The 27,500-nt window shown below is 42.5% G+C and overlaps 3 protein-coding genes across 3 annotated transcripts in view; all 3 read left to right on the top strand.

Annotated features, from left to right (window-relative positions):
- The window catches only part of ston1 (stonin 1), an 18,766-nt gene extending 3,934 nt beyond the window's left edge, over positions 1-14,832 (top strand). The window contains exons 3-5 of the mRNA XM_079842319.1: positions 3,340-5,130; positions 13,139-13,341; positions 13,415-14,832. Of these exons, the coding sequence (XP_079698445.1) occupies positions 3,366-5,130; positions 13,139-13,341; positions 13,415-13,480 (2,034 nt within the window). The 5' untranslated portion in view covers positions 3,340-3,365 and the 3' untranslated portion in view covers positions 13,481-14,832. The remainder of the gene's footprint in view (positions 1-3,339; positions 5,131-13,138; positions 13,342-13,414) is intronic.
- Positions 13,509-14,068, top strand: LOC307141866 (uncharacterized protein; the record flags this gene model as incomplete). Its single annotated transcript, XM_079842322.1, has 2 exons — positions 13,509-13,778; positions 13,927-14,068. 2 exons carry the CDS (start codon positions 13,509-13,511, stop codon positions 13,975-13,977), a joined length of 321 nt encoding a protein of 106 aa, XP_079698448.1. The 3' UTR covers positions 13,978-14,068.
- A 12,064-nt stretch (positions 14,833-26,896) lies between the features above and the next one.
- gtf2a1l (general transcription factor IIA, 1-like) overlaps positions 26,897-27,500 on the top strand; it is a gene marked incomplete at its 5' end in the record, with an annotated part of 53,234 nt that continues 52,630 nt past the window's right edge. Inside the window, 3 exons of the mRNA XM_079842320.1 lie at positions 26,897-26,920; positions 27,003-27,104; positions 27,322-27,454. Coding sequence (XP_079698446.1) covers positions 26,897-26,920; positions 27,003-27,104; positions 27,322-27,454 — 259 coding nt within the window. The remainder of the gene's footprint in view (positions 26,921-27,002; positions 27,105-27,321; positions 27,455-27,500) is intronic.

The following is a 27,500-nucleotide window of genomic DNA, read 5'->3' as shown; positions in this document are numbered from 1 at the left end:
GTGGTCTGTGTAGTACAGGTGTAGTACAGTGGTCTGTGTAGTACAGGTGTAGTACAGTGGTTTGTGTAGTACAGGTGTAGTGCAGTGGTTTGTGTAGTACAGGTGTAGTACAGTGGTTTGTGTAGTACAGGTGTAGTGCAGTGGTTTGTGTAGTACAGGTGTAGTGCAGTGGTCTGTGTAGTACAGGTGTAGTGCAGTGGTTTGTGTAGTACAGGTGTAGTGCAGTGGTTTGTGTAGTACAGGTGTAGTACAGTGGTTTGTGTAGTACAGGTGTAGTGCAGTGGTTTGTGTAGTACAGGTGTAGTGCAGGTGTAGTGCAGGTGTAGTGCAGGTGTAGTGCAGGTGTAGTGCAGGTGTAGTGCAGGTGTAGTGGAGTGGTCTGTGTAGTACAGGTGTAGTGGAGTGGTCTGTGTAGTGCAGGTGTAGTGCAGTGGTTTGTGTAGTGCAGGTGTAGTACAGTGGTCTGTGTAGTGCAGGTGTAGTGCAGTGGTTTGTGTAGTGCAGGTGTAGTGCAGGTGTAGTGCAGGTGTAGTGCAGGTGTAGTGGAGTGGTCTGTGTAGTACAGGTGTAGTGGAGTGGTCTGTGTAGTGCAGGTGTAGTGCAGTGGTCTGTGTAGTGCAGGTGTAGTGCAGTGGTCTGTGTAGTACAGGTGTAGTGCAGGTGTAGTGCAGGTGTAGTGCAGTGGTCTGTGTAGTACAGGTGTAGTGCAGGTGTAGTGCAGTGGTCTGTGTAGTACAGGTGTAGTGCAGTGGTCTGTGTAGTACAGGTGTAGTGCAGGTGTAGTGCAGTGGTCTGTGTAGTACAGGTGTAGTGCAGGTGTAGTGCAGTGGTCTGTGTAGTGCAGGTGTAGTGCAGGTGTAGTGCAGTGGTCTGTGTAGTACAGGTGTAGTGCAGGTGTAGTGCAGTGGTCTGTGTAGTACAGGTGTAGTGCAGGTGTAGTGCAGGTGTAGTGCAGTGGTCTGTGTAGTACAGGTGTAGTGCAGGTGTAGTGCAGTGGTCTGTGTAGTACAGGTGTAGTACAGGTGTAGTGCAGTGGTCTGTGTAGTACAGGTGTAGTGCAGGTGTAGTGCAGGTGTAGTACAGGTGTAGTGGAGTGGTCTGTGTAGTACAGGTGTAGTACAGGTGTAGTACAGGTGTAGTGCAGTGGTCTGTGTAGTACAGGTGTAGTGCAGGTGTAGTGCAGGTGTAGTACAGGTGTAGTGGAGTGGTCTGTGTAGTGCAGGTGTAGTACAGGTGTAGTGCAGTGGTCTGTGTAGTACAGGTGTAGTGCAGGTGTAGTGCAGGTGTAGTACAGGTGTAGTGGAGTGGTCTGTGTAGTACAGGTGTAGTACAGGTGTAGTGCAGTGGTCTGTGTAGTACAGGTGTAGTGCAGGTGTAGTGCAGGTGTAGTGCAGGTGTAGTGCAGGTGTAGTGCAGGTGTAGTGGAGTGGTCTGTGTAGTACAGGTGTAGTGGAGTGGTCTGTGTAGTGCAGGTGTAGTGCAGTGGTTTGTGTAGTGCAGGTGTAGTACAGTGGTCTGTGTAGTGCAGGTGTAGTGCAGTGGTTTGTGTAGTGCAGGTGTAGTGCAGGTGTAGTGCAGGTGTAGTGGAGTGGTCTGTGTAGTACAGGTGTAGTGGAGTGGTCTGTGTAGTGCAGGTGTAGTGCAGTGGTTTGTGTAGTGCAGGTGTAGTGCAGTGGTCTGTGTAGTGCAGGTGTAGTGCAGTGGTCTGTGTAGTACAGGTGTAGTGCAGGTGTAGTGCAGGTGTAGTGCAGTGGTCTGTGTAGTACAGGTGTAGTGCAGGTGTAGTGCAGTGGTCTGTGTAGTACAGGTGTAGTGCAGTGGTCTGTGTAGTACAGGTGTAGTGCAGTGGTCTGTGTAGTACAGGTGTAGTGCAGGTGTAGTGCAGTGGTCTGTGTAGTACAGGTGTAGTGCAGGTGTAGTGCAGTGGTCTGTGTAGTACAGGTGTAGTGCAGGTGTAGTGCAGTGGTCTGTGTAGTACAGGTGTAGTGCAGGTGTAGTGCAGTGGTCTGTGTAGTACAGGTGTAGTGCAGGTGTAGTGCAGGTGTAGTGCAGTGGTCTGTGTAGTGCAGGTGTAGTGCAGGTGTAGTACAGTGGTCTGTGTAGTGCAGGTGTAGTGCAGTGGTCTGTGTAGTACAGGTGTAGTGCAGGTGTAGTGCAGGTGTAGTGCAGTGGTCTGTGTAGTACAGGTGTAGTGCAGGTGTAGTGCAGTGGTCTGTGTAGTACAGGTGTAGTGCAGGTGTAGTGCAGTGGTCTGTGTAACCCCCCCCCCCTCACCAATATTGAAATCCATCAGTTACAACCCCCAATATTTCATCATGAAAATCACAGTAGATCAAATGAAAAATATGTAGAATTCATTTATTTTGTAACAATAATTTTGTTCCTAATCAAATATTAGTTTGTCATAATAAATCAGACAAAAAATACCCCCCCTCCATTGAACCAATTGGTAACGCCCAACCAATGGGTCGCACTTTCAGCAGAACAGCGAGTGGTGTGTGAATGAGAGGCTCACGGGTAACATTAGCGCCAGAAAAGAAGAGAAGCACAGCCGACTATATTAACTGCTGGTCAGAGAGGGATGCAAATAAAAATAAAGCATGTACTGAGAATGAGGTATGAGAATATTATGTAATCGCTAAGTACACACCACATATATTTTAGCTAGCTAATCCATTGCAATGTATTTAATTCAATTCACATTGATTTGTATAGAGCTTTTCACGATACATATCGTTTCAAAGCAGCTTCACAGAAAATGCGTCTACATTACAATTTAATTGATTTGTACATGTTCTGCATTTCAGAATTGCACATATACAAGCACACATATTAGCTAACTATCTATTATTAATCAATATAATAGCTATGGCATAGAAGTAAGAATACAGTTTGTTAATGAATAGGTATATTCATGAATTTAGCTATAACTATCAGTATAACAAGTTACCAAAGCAGCCGTCTGTTTTGCTAGTTCATTTTTCAGTAGTGTCTGTAATTATCAATTATTTACAGTTGTTCAAGAGCTGATGTGTTTCCCTTTAAAAAATGTAAATGCATTAAGGTGGAATGTAAAAATCTTAAAATAAATGTCTTAAATGTTGTCTCTTTCATATTTGTATATGTTGAATTTGTAATCAGTTAAAGCAGATAGATGGATGGATGGATGGATGGATGGATGGATGGATGGATAGATAGATAGATAGGAAGAAATAAATTATCCACTGGCAATACACATAAAAAAATTAATAAAAAGAAAATAACAGGCGTTACACGTGGGTTTGAAACGCTTTCACATCTGTAAGTACCTAATTTGTGTGTGTGTGTGTGTTTCTGCAGGAGGCCGTACACACACGAGTAAAGCGATGTGCTCCACCAATCACCCAGCCAACTGGGTTACATTTGATGATGAAGGGACGCCCTTCTCCTCCCCCCAGAAATCCCTGCGCTCTCCTGCATCAAACTCCGGTTCAATACCTCGGCCCAACGGCCTGAAGCTGGTCCTGCCCTCTCTGGGCAGTGAATCGTGGAGCTTCAGCGCTGCCGTAGAGTCGCCCTCATTCTACGGCGTGCCCAGCAACACTCCCATGTGCACGCCCTCGCATTACGGCCCTCAGGAGCAGCCGGACTTCTGTCTGACCCCGCCCTCTCAACCAGACCCCGTGAAGACGACCGAAGGCTCTGGCTCCCTCAAAGCATCCCAAGATGAGCCGGGCCATTTTAACCCCTTCTGGGGGGAAGAAGAGCATAAACGAGTGTCCTGGACCTCGTCCTCAGACTCAGACTCTGGACCCAGTTTGCCCCGGTTCTTCATCCGTACGAAGGACGGTAACGAGCCACCCCAAGACCACCTTCAGTACTCCTACTCCTACATATGCCATAAACTCGAGCAGCTACGGACTGAGGAGAACCAGCTGGATGGTGACGATGTGAAGGCGGGAAGAGAGAATCGACCCTCAGGCTTGAAGAGAACTCCATCCTCCTTCGTTCCCCAGGGACTGTTCCTCAGTCAGAGGAGGCACGGTTGGTCCCTGATGCTTCGAATCCCAGAGAAGAAGAACCGCATGTCGTCCCGCCAGTGGGGGCCCGTATACCTGCAGCTGCTGCCCGGGGCCCTGCTCCAGCTCTTCTACGAGAAGGGCCTAGAGAAACCCTTCAAAGAGTTCCAGCTGCACGCCCACTGCGGCCTGTCCGCGCCCAAGCTGGAGAACTACGGCGAGCCACGCAAGATCGCCACACTGAAGGTGGAGCACGTGCTGTATGTGGAGAGGAAGCGCTACCACCCCAAGCAGGAGGTGACCCACGAACCGGAGGTGGAGCAGCTGCTGAAGTTCGGCACCACAGAGTATGGAGACCTGGAGGACTTGCTAGTGTCCATAGAAGAAGAGCTTCTGCGCCTCCCAGTGCCGCCCCCACAGCACAAACACTATGAAGAGCAGGAGCTGTCCCTGCAGATCTCCGACCACATCTGGATCAGGCAAGATAAGGACGGAGCGACTCTGGAGCGCGCGGGCATCACGCGGGTCCACTGTGTGGCGCTCCTCAATGGGGCGGTGGACTGCTTCCTGGCTCTCAACGACCTCGGCCTTCTCAGGCAAGCTCCCGCCTACGGTTCTGATGAGGACGCCGAGGGCTGGATGGAAATCACAGACTATCATTTCCACCAGTGTGTGAAAGAGGCAGCGTTTGCAGACCAGCGGCTGATCCGGTTCTGCCCCCCGGACGGCTGTCGGGTGGAGCTGGTGCGCTTCCGGACGGAGTCGCTCCGCTGCGGGGACATGCCGCTCTCGGTTAAAGCTCTGCTCGTGGTGCAGGGCGCCTGCATCGAGCTCCAGGTCTTCCTCAGCGTCCTGTCGGGTTTCCCTTCGCCTAGAGGAAGTCCAGAGGCGTTCTGTGAAAGCGTTGTGGTGCGAGTGCCGTTCCCCGGCGATTGGGTGAAGGTTCCTCACAGCATGTCCCTGCTGAGACAGAGATCTCTCAAGGCCCGGATGAACAGAAACGCCTGCCTGGGCTCCGCTCATGTGGCCGAGTCTCAGTCTGTGATGCTCGCGTCGGTCGGCTCAGTCAAATATGAGAACGTGCATCGAGCCGTTGTGTGGAGAATCGACCGCCTCCCGCCGAAGAACGTGGGTAAGGAAACAGAACAACTCCTTCTATTGGTGTATCAATGCTGGATAGAAATGAAATGAAAAATGTTGTTCCGATAATAGTATGGGAAATATCATCAATACCACAACAAATTCTGGCATTGGTATCGGCGAGTACTTGAACCCATGTACCGATCCGACGCCATTTTCTTAAACAAGACCTAAGGTGTTTCTCAATGTCCAGGATCCTTCCTCTGCAGGACTGGTCCTTCCTCTTCCTCCAGAGGCGAGGCGAGGCTCCTCTTAAGCATTCGGAAAACACGTAAATGGAACAGGCTAGCAAGTGCGCGTCAGCCTCATTACGTCAGTGAAAAGATCCGTTAGCCATCAATAACGTAATTTGTATAATATCAATACGGTTTTAATTTGTACTGGCATTTAAAAGTTAAACTTATATTTACTACGGTTATAACAAATGTTTGGTAACGTAAACACTTACACTTGAAAGCATATTGCCCCGTTAACGCTCAGACTCCGCCAACGTCCGACTTTTTGTATTTTTTGAACAAGATAGCAAAGCTGCCGCATAGGATTGTGGGTGATTTGAGAACGCTAAGTGCGTGAAGTCTACTCGTGTGCATCCTTTCCTGTTTATGGCATATTTTTCGAACGAAGGACTCAGACCGTGGTTGAAATTCCAAGGATCCTCGACATTGGAACAGCCCTTCGACGGACGTCGATGACGTAGCATCCTCAGAGTTCTGGCTTCAGAGGATCCTTCCTTGACATTGAGAAACGCCTCTAGTTATTATGACCGCGAGCTTTGCCTAACCACTGCGCGGTTCTTCTTCGCTGCTCAGAATGCATTGCAAACACAGGAAGTTGTGCTATTTTGCCACAAGCAACCCCTGTTTAGAGCAGCGAAGAAGAAATGAAAAAGCGTTAGCAGTATGTCAGGGCCCGTATTCATATAAGAATCTTAATGCAAAGTTTCGCTCCTAGTGACAAAATTCTAAGAAAATTCTTAGAAATGTGGGCGTTTACTCTTAAAATTAACTAAAAAATCCTAGTAAAGAAAAAAGTAATTCAGAAAGCATCTTAACCCTTAAAAGAGGTCTTAAGATCAAATTTGTTTGGAGCACAGACGAGGACTTTTAAGAGGCTTAAGAGTTTCTTTAGCAGCGGAGAAAATGGCAGAAAGAAGAAGAGGGAGAAGGAGAAAATGGCAGAAAGAAGAAGAGGGAGAAGGAGAAAATGGCAGAAAGAAGAAGAGGGAGAAGGAGAAAATGGCAGAAAGAAGAAGAGGGAGAAGGAGAAAATGGCAGAAAGAAGAAGAGGGAGAAGAAACGTGTTGCAGACAATGGAGGACAGTGACTTAAGACGCTATAGATCGTGCAGGGATCATGTTTGTTGCATTAAACCCAACTTTCAAACCACCAATTAAATCGACATGCCAGCAATCAGTGTAATTGGAAAGAGTGGAACAATATTTATAATTCTAAGCCAATCAAAAACCTTATAGGAAATGAACAGCATGGTAAATAATAAAAGGATTTATATACGTGTGTGTGTGTGTGTGTGTGTGTGTGTGTGTGTGTGTGTGTGTGTGTGTGTGTGTGTGTGTGTGTGTGTGTGTGTGTGTGTGTGTGTGTGTGTGTGTGTGTGTGTGTGTGTGTGTGTGTGTGTGTGTGTGTGTGTGTGTGTGTGTGTGTGTGTGTGTGTGTGTGTGTGTGTGTGTGTGTGTGTGTGTGTGTGTGTGTGTGTGTGTGTGTGTGTGTGTGTGTGTGTGTGTGTGTGTGTGTGTGTGTGTGTGTGTGTGTGTGTGTGTGTGTGTGTGTGTGTGTGTGTGTGTGTGTGTGTGTGTGGGGTAAAATAGGACAATTTGCGCTTGTAATTTCAAAGTGAAGGCTTAGAATAGACCCTATACTAGGGATGGCTCGATACCACAACATTGTCTTCGGTACGGTACCACAATCTAATACCGATATTAAATCGATACCACACAGGGTCTGAATTTTGCCGCAGGTATTGCGCATAATTTTACTCACTCTCGCAAGTTTGAGGTTTATAAAGCGGGAAATTAACGCAAATGTTTATTATTTAATGAATCAACGTCTATCAAATCAGTCATTTGGAAACTTTCTTGTGCAAAGTAATTTAGCTCTAGTAAGTAAAAGCTCTCAAAATGAGCAGATTACTTCTAGCTTCAAAAGACATCGCACATGCTCTATAAAAGCATCTGCGCGCTCACATTCAACACTTATTCTTTCGTTTCGGAGAGCTGACGGAGATCACTGCCCACGTCTTTTTAAACCTCGCCAATTTGAACATGCGAGCGATTTTTATAGCATTCTGTAATACATGGTATGAGAGCTAAAAGAGTTTTCTTTGTGCTCATACCAACAACACACACACAAGCCTAAAGAGCTCGCGCATTCCAAATTAAGCTGTTTTTCCTTAGTCAAAACACACAAACTTATGTCAAAAATGTCCATCTTTAGTGAGTCACATAAACACAGTTGGTTATGTCTTACGCAAATATAATAGTGCAAATATTATGAAATCTAAACGACTCTGGTTGAAACTAACACTCATTTCATGATATTTAAACGATACGATCTTATGTATGTGCGTTGATCAGTGTTAAAAGAAAATAAATGTCTAAATTAGATGGTTTGATTTATGCAGTCACCTGTCGATCTCTTAATGTCTTATACAAGTCAGGAATGGCGAGTGACCGATGTTTGGCAAGGTTTGATGGTTCTTCAGCAGTTTTATAAGCAAAGTAATTCCAAATTTCACGTCTAATCCTCTCTTTATTAATGAGTTTAGGGCGTCTTGAGTGAGAATCAACTGCTGTGTTCATTTTGTTCCTCTATGGCGCCACATTTGTCGGTTTCGCGCAAGTTTGGGTAGCGCACTGCCACCTAGCGGTGAACTTCGAAACAGCAGCATATACCGAAATGAGCAAAATCATGATATCGTACCGTTTGAAATTAAATATGTACCGGTATTTTCCCAGCACCGGTATACCGCGCATCCCTACCCTATACTTAAAAGCGCTCCTTTTTTCCCCTTTTTGGACAACCAACCAATCACAGTCTTCGAAACCCTGTGTCATACGTAGCAATGGGGTCAGCCCCGCCTCTTCATTAAGATAAAAGTTTTTGTATTTTCCTTGCTCAGAGTTGTTCTGAGATCGGTCCTGAATAGCTCTTAAGTAGTGCTGGGCATCGATTAAAAAACAACAACTTATTAATCAAATTTTTTCCTGTAATTAATCGCGATTAATCGCAAGTTTTTAATATTTTGATTCACAACGCTCGTATGTGACAGTACATTGTTAGAACAGTTAGTTAGCTATTAGTCTAACTTGTAACGGTATATCTGTCATTAAAGTAAGTTACAAGCCTAAGTCACTGTGTGTCATACAGTTCAACTTGCAGCATGTGTTGTCCACTATATATGCGAAGAACGAATAAGGAATCATTTTTACCAAGGTAACGTTAGGCTACTGTCTCATATACGTTTTCACATTGCCATAATGGGCGTGCTAATGTTGTTTTCCTCAGCGTCTCAGCATAATGACAATTCAATGACCCACCTCCTCCATATGCGCTAACCTAACGTTATACTTTGCACGAACATGCATAACTTTGTTCGACTGTCATGAATATTTGAAATGTCCAATTTGAATTGTAATTGTTAGCCAGATGAACCTTACCTGTCCAGGAGGAAATTAGCAATGTTGGCGTCTGTCTTTAAATTCTTCTGCGTTTTCAGCCGTCTTCATCTTTCAAAGGCATCTCTTATACAAATCCTTGTTTTATTTCGGACATTGTCACAACGTTTTTCTGATTCATAACGAGGTCTTTTAGGTTTCGTAAAGTTAGACGTTTTTTATCCAAAAAGTTTGTAGCTGCTGCTGTGGTAACTATAACTGGCAACCCGGATGCCGAAACACTGCGGACTTCGTGATTGGTAGATAGGCAGAGGGCGGAGCTTCAGGCCAAAACACAACACGTCAACATCAACATCAGTTGAGGGCTGCAACTTCACTTTTAAAAGGACAATATCCTGGCCGGACTACTGTTGTCAGTGATATAAGTATTTGAAATTAACATGATTTCTTAATGTCTAGTGACATATCAGGGCCATTTTATGATTAATTGAGATACATTTCTTACACACAGTTCCTTTAAAGACAGTATATTTTAAATATGTGTTGTATTGTCATGTTTTTATGAATGAAGGCCAGTATCACTGATACTAAAGTGTCTATGAAACATTAATGACGGTACATTACAGTATAACTGAAAGCTCCCAATTTCAACATTTATTAGGCTTTAAAAAAACAACTTTTAATTTAAGTGAACTTAAAACAATCTTTACATAAACCCAAAATAATAAATGTTATTTTTACCGGTGCCTTCCCTGTTAGACATATACAGAAATGTAATAGTTATCAAACACCTTTCTTAACTGTGTAAATAATAAATGAAATATAGATGAATCCTCATTAAAGCTACACTTTCCTCTGTTCCCGTTGTTCTGAGATGAACATTAATGACATCATCATCATCATCAGTGCTCCTGTCACTTTAAGAACAGCCGCATCTCATTATCTCACAACTCTTTAAGTTCATTTAAGACATTATTTAACTAATTTAAGACCCTAATATGAGAATACTCAACATTCTCTGTGTTGTTGTTATTGTTTGTTCATGAGCAAAAGAGAACTCGATGTGACCTGGGGCTCGTTCTTCGCACGTCGCTAACTCAGTTAGCTGGATTTGATTGTTGACGATTTAACATGATCTCGGATTGTTTGGTTCTTCGAAGCTCATCCTGGACTTGCTGTCATAGTAACAGGTCCGTAAGCTTAAACCTGCTCATGAGCGGCTCATTTCATGTAAACAGGATTAGATTGCATCTTGAGGTGATACTTAAAATCTGTCCCAGCCACTGCTACTTTATTACAAGAGTGCATTACTGAACCTGGGGCAATAATAATCATTTTAAATAATAATAATAATATAAAAATGTTATATTGTATATGTATATGAGAATGTATATAATATTATAATGTTGTATATAATAATATAGACACAGCCATTTGATTGAGCGATTTATTTGTGATGGAATAATTACTTTATCATTTTATTGGAGGTTTACACACATGTTGTACAGTTAATATGAGCCGTGCATTAATTGAAGTGATCACAGATATTATGGGAGTGGCTTCATGCAGCGCAAGAGATGCAGATAATTTGATCTTGATCCTTAAGAAACTTTAATACTGTCACGTTACAAATCTGCTCCAAATTGAATTAAAAATTAAATTACAACATTGAAATAAAAATGTAAGGGGTGTACAAATACTGTATAAAATAGTGAATATAAATAATTAGTAATCATGTTAAAAAAAAAAAAAAAAACATTTATAATTTATCTATAATAACTTGTATGTTGGTTTGGTGGTTTGGCTGTTTCCTTATAAATGTCCAGAAATTCGTGGGGTTTTTATTGTGTCAAGTTTTTTGCCAGGTGGCTTTTTTAATTATATGATGTCATTACGTTGCTGTCTTGACGCCAGCCAATCGCTGCATTGCTGATCGTGGTTTCGAGTATCGATGCATCTGCCCTCTTCAGGGAAAAAAAGAACGCTCCGTAATCTTAGATCATTTAATCCAGATATTTTAATCCAATCAGCAAATTTGTTTGAAGAACCAAATTAGCCAGAGATCAGTTATCACGATTAAAAGATCTGGGATCTGTCAAATCATCTCAGATGTAATAAGCGAGGTACGAAGAACGGGCCCCAGGAGACTGACACGTGTTTGTGTGTGTGTGTGTGTGTGTGTGTGTGTGTGTGTGTGTGTGTGTGTGTGTGTGTGTGTGTGTCAGAGTGTCCCTTGAATAGCTGATATGAGACGCAGCCACACAGACAGGACTCTGACACACACACACGCACACACACACACACACACACACACACACACGGGTATCGGAATATCTCTACTGACCGGTGAAGTGAGTAACACTGATGATCTGTTAGTGGGTGGGATATATTAGGCAGCAAGTGAACATGTTGTCCTCAGAGTTGATGTGTTAGAAGCAGGAAAAATGGGCAAGCGTGAGGATTAGAGCGAGTTTGACAAGGGCCAGATTGTGACGGCTAGAGACTGGGTCAGAACATCTCCAAAACTGCAGCTCTTGTGGGCTGTTCCCGGTCTGCAGTGGCCAGTCTCTATCAGAAGTGCTACTGGAGCTCAAATTGCTCAAGAAGTGACTGCTGGTTCTGACAGGTGTCAGTCAGGGTGCCCATGCCCTGTCCTGTTGGAAGCAAAAGGGGGACCGATACAATATTAGGAAGGTGGTCATAATGTAATGCCTGATCGGTGTATACACAGTACATCATGAATGTATATCAGTGGGGTAAAGTGAGTCCTCGAGAGAGTGTCTTCACCTCACTACACACATCACATGTTTAATCTCTGTCCACAGTCACATTCAAATACTGCAATAAAATAAAAATCATGCACTTTAATGAAACGACTCGAACGAGAGCAAAGCTGTGAGCTTCAGTTCTTCATTACACTGAGGATTTAAACCGGATAAGAGAGTCAGACTGAACTGGTTGGACTCATTAAAGCATTAACATCCTCTCCGCTTCCGGAGCCGCTGACCAACACAAGAGCTTTTCATCCAGATTATGACCATAAATACAAAATAGTTCAAAAACAGTTCCTTATGAACCTGGCCGAGTTTTCCAGCCCAGAGATGTACATGGGTTTAGTATTGTTCTGTTTGTTTTCTATGAGCTGAATCATCGCTTTAACTGGGACAAACTTGCCCTTATTAATACAACTAATATAGAGAATATCATAAGCAATAAATGCCATAAAACAGCAGTGTGGGAGTTTACTGGCACATTAAAACATCTGAGAAATGCCACACTTGGTGTTAAAGGGTTAGTTCAGCCAAAACTGTAAATTGTGTCATGAATGACTGAGCCTCATGTGGTTGGACACCCGTCAGACCTCCGTTCATCTTCAGACACAAATGAAGATATTTTAGTGTAGATCTGATGCTCTGAAAGGCCTCCATTGGCTCAACTTTACACTCTCAAGACCCTTAAAAGACACTAAAGACTAAAGTTACAAAGTCCATCTCACTACAGCGGCTCTACAATAACTTTATGAAGACGAGAATAGTTTCTGTGCGCAAAAAAACCCTAAATAACGACTTGTATAGTGATGGCGATTTCAAAACACGGCATCATGAAGCTTTGAAGCGTTATGAATCAGTGAGTCGAATCAGCGGTTCAGAGCGTTATGAATCAGTGAGTCGATTCAGTGGTTTGAATCGCCAAATTTCAGCAGTTTGGCAGTTTGACACGCGATCCGAATCATGATTCGACTCACTGATTCATAACGCTTCGATCCGCTGAATCGACTCACTGATTCATAACGCTCTGAACCGCCGAATCGACTCACTGATTCATAACGCTCTGAAGCTTCATGAGGCCGTGTTTTGAAATCGTCATCACTATATAAGTCGTTATTTAGGGTTTTTTTGCGCACAGAAACTATTCTCGTCTTCATAAAGTTATTGTAGAGCCGCTGTAGTGAGATGGACTTTGTAACTTTAGTCTTTAGTGTCTTTTAAGGGTCTTGAGAGTGTAAAGTTGAGCCAATGGAGGCCTTTCAGAGCATCAGATTTACACTAAAATATCTTCATTTGTGTCTGAAGATGAACGGAGGTCTGACGGGTGTCCAACCACATGAGGCTCAGTCATTAATCACACAATTTACAGTTTTGGGTGAACTAATCCTTTAACCACAATGTGATGAGAGAAAATAATCTTTTTAATTCAAACAAGAACTTCAGATATAACTGAGGCCGCTCCTCCACTCATTCGACTGGGATCTGCTTGTGATATTTTGATTGATATTGAGTTTTCTGAGGCAGTTCTGCTGGTGTCAGTGATGAGATGCTCACGGCTTGTGTGTTTGGTGTGTGTTTGGTGTGTGTTTGGTGTGTGTTAGCTGTGGACCAGCCTCAGTCGCTGGCGTGTAAGCTGGAGCTGGCCTCAGATCAGCAGATTCCCGCCGGCTGGCAGCCGTTGCTCAGTGTGGAGTGTGAGGTGGCAGATGTGGTGGCGTCCCACACCCGAGTGAAGACCCTGGGCATCGAGTGTGACGTCCAGCCGCAGAAACACCTGAGCAGCAGGGCCTACTATCACTGCCAGGTCAGCAACAACACATTTCACATCCTTTTTACAAACTTATGAAATCATTTATTATGTGTCTTTTCATCCTCAGGTGGAAATGGAGAAGAAGTTGATCGAGGCGGAGTCTCAGAAGCGCTCAGGCTGCGCGACACAGTGACCTGAGGACCGGGACGGATTCACCTGTGATGAAGATGATGAGGAGGAGGAGGATGAAGATGAGGAGGATGAAGATGATGAAGATGAGGAGGAGGATGAAGATGAGGAGGATGATGATGAAGATGAGGAGGATGAAGATGAAGATGATGAGGAGGAGGATGAAGATGAGGAGGATGAAGATGAAGATGAGGAGGATGATGATGAAGATGAGGAGGATGATGATGAAGATGAGGAGGATGAAGATGAAGATGATGAGGAGGAGGATGAAGATGAGGAGGATGAAGATGAGGGGGAGGAGGGTGACAATGATTGATGAAGATGAGGATGATGATGAAGAAGACAATGATTGATGAAGATGAGGAGGATGATGAAGAAGACAATGATTGATGAAGATGAGGATGATGATGAAGAAGACAATGATTGATGAAGATGAGGATGATGATGAAGAAGACAATGATTGATGAAGATGAGGAGGATGATGAAGAAGACAATGATTGATGATGATGTTTGATGAAGATGATGAGGATGATGAAGAATGATGAAGATGATGATGTTTGATGAAGATGAAGAATGATGAGGATGATGATGTTTGATGAAGATGATTGAAGATGAAGATGATTGATGAAGATTAGGAGGATGATGAAGAAAATGATTCATGAAGATGATGTTGATGTTTGATGAAGATGAGGAGGATGATGAAGTCGATGATGATGATGAAGTCGATGATGAAGTCGATGATGATGATGATGAAGATGATGCTCTTTACACACAGAATGAAGCCTGCAGAAGCGCCGCTAGAGTTACTCTTAGCTTGACTGGCGTTTTTCATTTAGCGTTCACATCTGGTACATTTGGTAAACTAATATTAACCATGAGAATAAATATATATTTTCAGAATATTTTAATATCTATAATGGTCCTATTCAACAATTTATAGTGTTACTGCACTTTACAATTCTGAACCCATTTGCTATATTTATATACATGTGTATATGTGACTGTTAAATCATGGACACACAGATAATAAGCACGTCTGACAAATGTTTTCAGAAACACACATTAGACTCATAAGTACGCTGAGACTTTCACTCGTGTGTGTGTGTGTGTGTGTGTGTAACTTTGGCAGAAGTAAACCCTTCAGTGAAAGTGCACATGAAAGTCTGAGGGATTTTTTACGCCAAAAGTCACTTTAGGGCTCTAGTTCGTGATTTCCTAATCTGGTTATTACCATACGCCTGTGCATTTACCGTTATTTATGTGGTTTAATAAAATGATATTGTCTCAAGTAAAGTGTGCATAATAAAGGAGAAAGAGTTTCTGAAAATAAGATGTTACACTGCTATAAATGATGAGAAAACAAGAGTTCTGCGCTGTCATTTCTTCTCTCAGTTCATCCCTGTGATCATTATATATTCAGCCCAATCTTCCATTACCTTGAGGAACTGCGGCTTCACTGACCTAACCTTAACCCTAACCCGAACCCTAACCTTAACCCTTGAGTAACTGCGGCTTCACTGACCTAACCTTAACCCTAACCTTAACCCTAACCCTAACCCTTGAGGAACTGCGGCTTCACTGACCTAACCTTAACCCTAACCCTTGAGTAACTGCGGCTTCACTGACCTAACCCTAACCTTAACCCTTGAGTAACTGCGGCTTCACTGACCTAACCCTAACCCTTGAGTAACTGCTGCTTCACTGACCTAACCCTAACCCTTGAGTAACTGCGGCTTCACTGACCTAACCCTAACCCTTGAGTAACTGCGGCTTCACTGACCTAACCCTAACCTTAACCCTTGAGTAACTGCGGCTTCACTGACCTAACCCTAACCCTTGAGTAACTGCGGCTTCACTGACCTAACCCTAACCTTAACCCTTGAGTAACTGCGGCTTCACTGACCTAACCCTAACCCTTGAGTAACTGCGGCTTCACTGACCTAACCCTAACCCTTGAGTAACTGCGGCTTCACTGACCTAACCCTAACCCTTGAGTAACTGCGGCTTCACTGACCTAACCCTAACCCTTGAGTAACTGCGGCTTCACTGACCTAACCCTAACCTTTGAGTAACTGCGGCTTCACTGACCTAACCCTAACCTTAACCCTAACCCTAACCTTAACCCTAACCCTAACCTTAACCCTAACCCTTGAGTAACTGCGGCTTCACTGACCTAACCCTAACCCTTGAGTAACTGCGGCTTCACTGACCTAACCCTAACCCTTGAGTAACTGCGGCTTCACTGACCTAACCCTAACCTTAACCCTTGAGTAACTGCGGCTTCACTGACCTAACCCTAACCCTTGAGTAACTGCTGCTTCACTGACCTAACCCTAACCCTTGAGTAACTGCGGCTTCACTGACCTAACCCTAACCCTTGAGTAACTGCGGCTTCACTGACCTAACCCTAACCTTAACCCTTGAGTAACTGCGGCTTCACTGACCTAACCCTAACCTTAACCCTTGAGTAACTGCGGCTTCACTGACCTAACCCTAACCTTAACCCTTGAGTAACTGCGGCTTCACTGACCTAACCCTAACCCTTGAGTAACTGCTGCTTCACTGACCTAACCCTAACCCTTGAGTAACTGCGGCTTCACTGACCTAACCCTAACCCTTGAGTAACTGCTGCTTCACTGACCTAACCCTAACCCTAACCCTTGAGTAACTGCGGCTTCACTGACCTAACCCTAACCCTGCGGCTTCACTGACCTAACCCTAACCCTAACCCTTGAGTAACTGCGGCTTCACTGACCTAACCCTAACCCTTGAGTAACTGCGGCTTCACTGACCTAACCCTAACCTTAACCCTTGAGTAACTGCGGCTTCACTGACCTAACCCTAACCTTAACCCTAACCCTAACCTTAACCCTAACCCGAACCCTAACCCTAACGACACCGGAGTCAGATCAATCCCAGCACACAGAGACTCACACAGAGACTCACACATCTACATATCATCACACAGAGACTCACACAGAGACTCACACATCTACATATCATCACACAGAGACTCACACATCTACATATCATCACACAGAGACTCACACAGAGACTCTCACATCTACATATCATCACACAGAGACTCTCACATCTACATATCATCACACAGAGACTCACATCTACATATCATCACACAGAGACTCACACATCTACATATCATCACACAGAGACTCACACATCTACATATCATCACACAGAGACTCTCACATCTACATATCATCACACAGAGACTCACACATCTACATATCATCACACAGAGACTCTCACATCTACATATCATCACACAGAGACTCTCACATCTACATATCATCACACAGAGACTCACACATCTACATATCATCACACAGAGACTCACACATCTACATATCATCACACAGAGACTCACACATCTACATATCATCACACAGAGACTCTCACATCTACATATCATCACACAGAGACTCACACATCTACATATCATCACACAGAGACTCTCACATCTACATATCATCACACAGAGACTCACACATCTACATATCATCACACAGAGACTCACACAGAGACTCTCACATCTACATATCATCACACAGAGACTCTCACATCTACATATCATCACACAGAGACTCACACATCTACATATCATCACACAGAGACTCACACATCTACATATCATCACACAGAGACTCACATCTACATATCATCACACAGAGACTCTCACATCTACATATCATCACACAGAGACTCTCACATCTACATATCATCACACAGAGACTCTCACATCTACATATCATCACACAGAGACTCACACATCTACATATCATCACACAGAGACTCACACATCTACATATCATCACACAGAGACTCTCACATCTACATATCATCACACAGAGACTCTCACATCTACATATCATCACACAGAGACTCTCACATCTACATATCATCACACAGAGACTCTCACATCTACATATCATCACACAGAGACTCTCACATCTACATATCATCACACAGAGACTCTCACATCTACATATCATCACACAGAGACTCTCACATCTACATATCATCACACAGAGACTCTCACATCTACATATCATCACACAGAGACTCACACATCTACATATCATCACACAGAGACTCACACATCTACATATCATCACACAGAGACTCTCACATCTACATATCATCACACAGAGACTCACACATCTACATATCATCACACAGAGACTCTCACATCTACATATCATCACACAGAGACTCACACATCTACATATCATCACACAGAGACTCTCACATCTACATATCATCACACAGAGACTCACACATCTACATATCATCACACAGAGACTCTCACATCTACATATCATCACACAGAGACTCACACATCTACATATCATCACACAGAGACTCTCACATCTACATATCATCACACAGAGACTCTCACATCTACATATCATCACACAGAGACTCACACAGAGACTCACACATCTACATATCATCACACAGAGACTCTCACATCTACATATCATCACACAGAGACTCACACATCTACATATCATCACACAGAGACTCTCACATCTACATATCATCACACAGAGACTCACACATCTACATATCATCACACAGAGACTCTCACATCTACATATCATCACACAGAGACTCTCACATCTACATATCATCACACAGAGACTCACACATCTACATATCATCACACAGAGACTCACACATCTACATATCATCACACAGAGACTCACACATCTACATATCATCACACAGAGACTCACACATCTACATATCATCACACAGAGACTCTCACATCTACATATCATCACACAGAGACTCTCACATCTACATATCATCACACAGAGACTCTCACATCTACATATCATCACACAGAGACTCTCACATCTACATATCATCACACAGAGACTCACACATCTACATATCATCACACAGAGACTCTCACATCTACATATCATCACACAGAGACTCTCACATCTACATATCATCACACAGAGACTCACACATCTACATATCATCACACAGAGACTCACACATCTACATATCATCACACAGAGACTCACACAGAGACTCTCACATCTACATATCATCACACAGAGACTCTCACATCTACATATCATCACACAGAGACTCACACATCTACATATCATCACACAGAGACTCACACATCTACATATCATCACACAGAGACTCACACATCTACATATCATCACACAGAGACTCTCACATCTACATATCATCACACAGAGACTCACACATCTACATATCATCACACAGAGACTCTCACATCTACATATCATCACACAGAGACTCACACATCTACATATCATCACACAGAGACTCACACATCTACATATCATCACACAGAGACTCTCACATCTACATATCATCACACAGAGACTCACACATCTACATATCATCACACAGAGACTCACACATCTACATATCATCACACAGAGACTCTCACATCTACATATCATCACACAGAGACTCACACAGAGACTCACACATCTACATATCATCACACAGAGACTCACACAGAGACTCTCACATCTACATATCATCACACAGAGACTCACACATCTACATATCATCACACAGAGACTCACACAGAGACTCACACATCTACATATCATCACACAGAGACTCTCACATCTACATATCATCACACAGAGACTCACACAGAGACTCACACATCTACATATCATCACACAGAGACTCTCACATCTACATATCATCACACAGAGACTCACACATCTACATATCATCACACAGAGACTCACACATCTACATATCATCACACAGAGACTCTCACATCTACATATCATCACACAGAGACTCACACATCTACATATCATCACACAGAGACTCTCACATCTACATATCATCACACAGAGACTCTCACATCTACATATCATCACACAGAGACTCACACAGAGACTCTCACATCTACATATCATCACACAGAGACTCACACATCTACATATCATCAATCAGAGACTCACACATCTACATATCATCACACAGAGACTCACACAGAGACTCTCACATCTACATATCATCACACAGAGACTCTCACATCTACATATCATCACACAGAGACTCTCACATCTACATATCATCACACAGAGACTCTCACATCTACATATCATCACACAGAGACTCTCACATCTACATATCATCACACAGAGACTCTCACATCTACATATCATCACACAGAGACTCACACAGAGACTCACACATCTACATATCATCACACAGAGACTCACACATCTACATATCATCAATCAGAGACTCACACATCTACATATCATCACACAGAGACTCTCACATCTACATATCATCACACAGAGACTCACACAGAGACTCACACATCTACATATCATCACACAGAGACTCTCACATCTACATATCATCACACAGAGACTCTCACATCTACATATCATCACACAGAGACTCACACATCTACATATCATCACACACTCTCACATCTACATATCATCACACAGAGACTCACACATCTACATATCATCACACAGAGACTCTCACATCTACATATCATCACACACTCTCACATCTACATATCATCACACAGAGACTCACACATCTACATATCATCACACAGAGACTCTCACATCTACATATCATCACACACTCTCACATCTACATATCATCACACAGAGACTCACACAGAGACTCACACATCTACATATCATCACACAGAGACTCTCACATCTACATATCATCACACAGAGACTCTCACATCTACATATCATCACACAGAGACTCACACATCTACATATCATCACACAGAGACTCTCACATCTACATATCATCACACAGAGACTCACACAGAGACTCTCACATCTACATATCATCACACAGAGACTCTCACATCTACATATCATCACACAGAGACTCTCACATCTACATATCATCACACAGAGACTCACACATCTACATATCATCACACAGAGACTCTCACATCTACATATCATCACACAGAGACTCTCACATCTACATATCATCACACAGAGACTCACACATCTACATATCATCACACAGAGACTCACACATCTACATATCATCACACAGAGACTCTCACATCTACATATCATCACACAGAGACTCACACATCTACATATCATCACACAGAGACTCACACATCTACATATCATCACACAGAGACTCACACATCTACATATCATCACACAGAGACTCACACATCTACATATCATCACACAGAGACTCTCATATCATCACACAGAGACTCACACATCTACATATCATCACACAGAGACTCTCACATCTACATATCATCACACAGAGACTCACACATCTACATATCATCACACAGAGACTCACACATCTACATATCATCACACAGAGACTCACACATCTACATATCATCACACAGAGACTCACACAGAGACTCTCACATCTACATATCATCACACAGAGACTCACACATCTACATATCATCACACAGAGACTCACACATCTACATATCATCACACAGAGACTCACACAGAGACTCTCACATCTACATATCATCACACAGAGACTCACACATCTACATATCATCACACAGAGACTCACACATCTACATATCATCACACAGAGACTCACACATCTACATATCATCACACAGAGACTCACACAGAGACTCTCACATCTACATATCATCACACAGAGACTCACACATCTACATATCATCACACAGAGACTCTCACATCTACATATCATCACACAGAGACTCACACATCTACATATCATCACACAGAGACTCTCACATCTACATATCATCACACAGAGACTCACACATCTACATATCATCACACAGAGACTCACACAGAGACTCTCACATCTACATATCATCACACAGAGACTCACACATCTACATATCATCACACAGAGACTCTCACATCTACATATCATCACACAGAGACTCTCACATCTACATATCATCACACAGAGACTCACACAGAGACTCACACATCTACATATCATCACACAGAGACTCACACATCTACATATCATCACACAGAGACTCACACATCTACATATCATCACACAGAGACTCTCACATCTACATATCATCACACAGAGACTCACACATCTACATATCATCACACAGAGACTCACACATATACATATCATCACACAGAGACTCACACATCTACATATCATCACACAGAGACTCACACATATACATATCATCACACAGAGACTCACACATCTACATATCATCACACAGAGACTCTCACATCTACATATCATCACACAGAGACTCACACATCTACATATCATCACACAGAGACTCACACATCTACATATCATCACACAGAGACTCACACATCTACATATCATCACACAGAGACTCTCACATCTACATATCATCACACAGAGACTCACACATCTACATATCATCACACAGAGACTCTCACATCTACATATCATCACACAGAGACTCACACAGAGACTCACACATCTACATATCATCACACAGAGACTCACATCTACATATCATCACACAGAGACTCTCACATCTACATATCATCACACAGAGACTCACACATCTACATATCATCACACAGAGACTCACACAGAGACTCTCACATCTACATATCATCACACAGAGACTCTCACATCTACATATCATCACACAGAGACTCTCACATCTACATATCATCACACAGAGACTCACACATCTACATATCATCACACAGAGACTCTCACATCTACATATCATCACACAGAGACTCACACATCTACATATCATCACACAGAGACTCTCACATCTACATATCATCACACAGAGACTCACACATCTACATATCATCACACAGAGACTCTCACATCTACATATCATCACACAGAGACTCACACATCTACATATCATCACACAGAGACTGTGTCTGTTCCCCGAATTAACAAATACAAAAAACTCTCAAACCCGCTTAAGGGTAAAAATGTTCTTGATGTTCAACACATAAAAAATAGAAATACTACAGATGAACAAATGATAACATTATAACGACTACATTACTTTAAATAGTCCACCCCCCAAGATTACTGTTATAAACATGAGCCGCGTCTGAAAGGGGGGGGGTTGCTGTAATTTACAACCCCAAATCAGAAAAAGTTGGGACAGTATAGAAAACGCAAAAAAAAGAGAAAAAGAAGTGATTTCTAAATTTACTTTGACTTGTATTTCATTGCAGACAATATGAACACAAAATATTTCATGTTTTGTCTGGTCAACTTCATGTCATTTGTAAATATGCATCCGTTCCTGTCATTCAGACCTGCAGCACATTTCAAAAAAAGTTGGGACAGGAGCAGTTTAGGGCTAGTAATGAGGTAAAATGGTTAAATAATGATGTGATTTGAAACAGGTGATGTCAACAGGTGATTGTAATTATGATTTGGTACAAAAGCAGCATCCAAGAAAGGTCTAATCCTTTAGGAGCAAAGATGGGCCGAGGATCGCCAGTTTGCCAACAAATACGTGAGAAAATTATTGAAATGTTTAAAAACAATGTTCCTCAAAGAAAGATAGGAAGAGATTTGGATATTTCACATTCAACAGTGCATAACATAATTAAAAGATTCAAGGAATCTGGAGGAATTTCAGTGCGTAAAGGACAAGGGCGCAAGCCTAAGCTGAACAACCGTGATCTCCGATCCCTCAGGCGGCACTGCATCAAGAATCGTCATTCATCTATAAGCCATATCACCACATGGGCTCAGGACTACTTTGGCAAACCTTTGTCAAGTACCACAATACGTAGTTACATCCACAAATGCCAGTTAAAACTGTACTGTGCCAAAAGGAAGCCCTAAGTTAAAGGGTTAGTTCACCCAAAAATGAAAATTCTGTCATTAATTCCTCACCCTCATGTGGTTGGACACCCGTCAGACCTCCGTTCATCTTCAGACACAAATTAAGATATTTTAGTGTAAATCTGATGCTGAGAAAGGCTTCAGATAGGCCTCCATTGGCATTCAGTACATTTACAGTCCCAAGACCCATAAAAGGCACTAAAAACGTCGTTACAAAGTCCATCTCACCACAGCGGCTCTACAATAATTTTCCGATGCAACAACAATAGTTTTTGTGCGCAAAAAAATAAATAAAAATAACACCTTTATCTAACTTGTTCTTGTCTTCCGTGTGTGTCTCCACGACGCATGCGTGAGAATATGACGTAGCGCCGGGGTTCGGGAATCCATGAAATGCACACTTCAGCCCGATTTGAGAACTACACCGAGACCTAAAGCACGATCAATGTAGAATTCAACAGCTGAGATACGCGCGTCTTCCTCTGCTCGTAAACAAATCTCTTCTGGGTCATGTGTCCGAACGCCGGATCTGCGTCATATTCTCACGCATGCGTTGTGGAGGCACACACAAAACCCGTTTAACATTTGTGTTAGCTACTGTATACAGGCCTCAAGGGCATAATACAGACTTTATCAAAGAATTTGCTGATTTTCTATCAGAGTTAGTTCTGGCCGTAGATAAAGTATTAATTGTTGGTGATTTTAATATCCATGTAGACAACGAAAAAGACGCATTGGGATTAGCATTTAAAGACACACTAAACTCTATTGGAGTTAGGCAACACGTGTCAGGAGCCACTCATCGCCATAATCATACTTTAGACCTAATATTGTCACATGGAATAAATGTTGATACCGTTGAAATTCTGCAGCAGAGTGATGACATCTCAGATCATTACTTAGTATCATGTATACTTAATTTAGCTAAGGTTGCAAAGCCGCCCCCTCGCTTTAAAAATGGCAGGACAATCACTGCCGCTACTAAAGATTGCTTTTTAAATAATCTCCCTCATCAGTATCATCTGCTCAGCATCCCAGATAGTATAGAAGAACTCCATGTTGCAATAGAAACTATTGACTCTCTCTTTTCCAGCACTTTAGACACAGTTGCTCCTCTGCGCTTAAAGAAGATTAAAGAAAATAGTCCAACGCCGTGGTACAACGAGCACACACACACACTCGGACCCTTAAAACAGCAGCCAGAAAAATGGAGCGCAGCTGGAAGAAAACAAAACTAGAGGTCTTTCGTAATTCGTGGAAAGAGCGCATGATCGCATACAGAAAGGCCGTAAAAACTGCTAGATCTGCTTATTACTCGACTCTCTTAGAAGAAAACAAACACAACCCTAGGTATTTATTCCATACAGTGGCTAAATTAACCAAAAATAAAGCTTCAACTTCTGATGATTGTAAACAGCACAGCAGTAATGACTTTATGAACTTCTTCACATGTAAGATTGATAATATTAGGAAGAAAATTTTAACCATGCAGCGTCTACTACAGTATCACATCAGACAGAGCATTGTAGTGTCACTGAGGAAAAATTACACTCATTCACTGCTATAGGAGAACACACACACACACACACACTCACTCACTCATTCACTGCTATAGGAGAAGAAGAATTGGCTAAACTCGTTAAATCATCAAAATCAACAAAATGTATGCTTGACCCTGTACCGACTAGGCTGTTAAAAGAGATGCTACCAGAGGTCATAGATCCTCTTCTTAATATCATTAATTCATCTTTGTCATTAGGATATGTACCGAAAACTTTTAAGTTGGCTATTATTAAACCACTTATTAAAAAAACGCAACTTGATCCTACAGAATTAGTCAATTACAGGCCGATCTCAAATCTACCCTTTCTGTCAGAAACACTAGAAAAGGCAGTGTCTTCACAATTATGCTCCTTTTTAGAAAGAAATGGCATCTGTGAGGATTTCCAGTCAGGATTTAGACCGTATCATAGCACTGAGACTGCTCTCATCAGAGTTACACATGATTTACTCTTATCATCTGATCGTGGCTGTATCTCTCTATTAGTGTTACTCGATCTTAGCGCTGCATTTGATACTATCGACCACAACATTCTTTTGAATAGACTCGAAAATGATGTAGGTATTAGCGGAATTGCTTTGTCATGGTTTAAATTATACCTATGCGACCGTTATCAGTTTGTAGCAGTAAATTAAGATATGTCACACCGATCGCAAGTTCAGTATGGAGTACCACAAGGCTCAGTGCTAGGACCGCTACTCTTCACCCTGTACATGCTACCACTGGGAGATATCATTAGGAAGCATGGCGTTAGTTTTCATTGTTATGCTGACGATACTCAGCTCTATATTTCTTCACGCCCTGAAGAAACTTACCAATTCACAAGATTAACGGAATGCAGAGCTGATATAAAACATTGGATGACCAGTAATTTCCTGCAACTCAATTCAGAAAAAAAAAGAAATTATTATTGGACAAAAAAGCTCCACAAGTAGTAGCCTAGAATACTGTCTAACACTTGATGCTGTTCTGTCCAGTCCTCGTCGTCAGTGAGGAACCTGGGTGTGCTCTTTGATACCAATCTCTCACACACACACACACACACACACACACACACACACACACACACACACACACACACACACACACACACACACACACACACACACACACACACACACACACACACACACACACACACACACACACACACACACTCGTCGTCAATGAGGAACCTGGGTGTGCTCTTTGATACCAATCTTTCGTTTGAAAGCCACGTTTCTAGCATCTGTAAAACTGCATTCTACCATCTTAAAAATATTTTGCACTTCTGTGTTCATCATGTTCTGTTTCTCCTATTGGAACAAGATTACAAAATACAGGATGGACTTTATTTAAAGCCCCATGTTTATGATTTGGGGGCGTGTCAATGAAACACACATCTCTTAGAAATCTAGAACATTTCCATCAGTACATGTTAAACAAGTAAAAACAGCAAACAGATTTAAATCATCTACATGAAAGATCTCATATATTTATTTTAAAAAACAAGTATATGTTCTAGGGTCAATTATTCTAGTGATTTGATGAAATATTCTTCACATAAGAAATCTTTAATAGGAGTTTCCTTCAGAAACCTTTATTTGTGAAAATAGTTTCTGAAGTTAACAGTAGATTGATTCTAAAGATTTGTTTGGGTTTTCTAAAAGACAAATGACATCCTAAATACATGACGTGCTACGCTAAATAACAGTGACGTCACTGCGCGTTACAGACGCGTCGCGTTTCCCCGTCACGTGTTTCAGGATCATATTTTATTCAATTCTTTGCGTGATTATTTGCGATTTATACTTCAACTTTTCGCGTGTAGCAACACCAGTGTCTTAATCACGGTTAATTGTAAATTAAATTAATCTAGAACTGGTTCATGAGCTCTTAATTGGCGACCACTGGTGTGTGTGTGTGTGTGTGTGTGTGTGTGTGTGTGTGTGTGTGTGTGTGTGTGTGTGTGTGTGTGTGTGTGTGTGTTAGTGAGAGAGAGAGTGAGACAGACTGTGTGTGTGTGAGTGAGGCGACATGCTCTCTAACGCCAATACTCTGGTGAGTAAACGACACACACGTCCCTGTGTTTGATGTTTTGTTGTTGTGAAGTTGTGTATGTTGAGCTCGTGATGATGTTCAGCCGAAGCTGTACCTGTCCGTCATCGATGACGTCATGGAGAGTGTCCGAGAGTTATTCTGTGATGAAGGAGTGGACGAGCGAGTGCTGGACAACCTCAGACAGGTCAGCAACACACACACACACACACACACACACACACACACACACACACACACACACACACACACACACACACACACACACACACACACACACACACACACACACACACACACACACACACACACACACACACACACACACACACACACACACACACACACACAACACAAGCTTGAGCTGACTTCTGACTGTGTGTTTGTGTGTGTGTGTGTTTCAGCTCTGGGAGTCAAAGGTCGTGCAGTCTAAAGCTGTGGAGGGTTTCATTAAAGACAACAATCCATCCAATTTTGTTCTGCAGCTGCCAGCAACCTACACACACACCCTCCACAAACCCACCGGTCAGTCCTGCTGTGTGTGTGTGTGTGTGTGTGTGTGTGTGTGTGTGTGTGTGTGTGT

Source organism: Gobio gobio, assembly GCF_949357685.1.
Source record: "Gobio gobio genome assembly, chromosome: 18".
NCBI classification, from domain to species: Eukaryota; Metazoa; Chordata; class Actinopteri; order Cypriniformes; family Gobionidae; genus Gobio; species Gobio gobio.
This window is presented reverse-complemented; position numbering and strand designations above follow the sequence as displayed.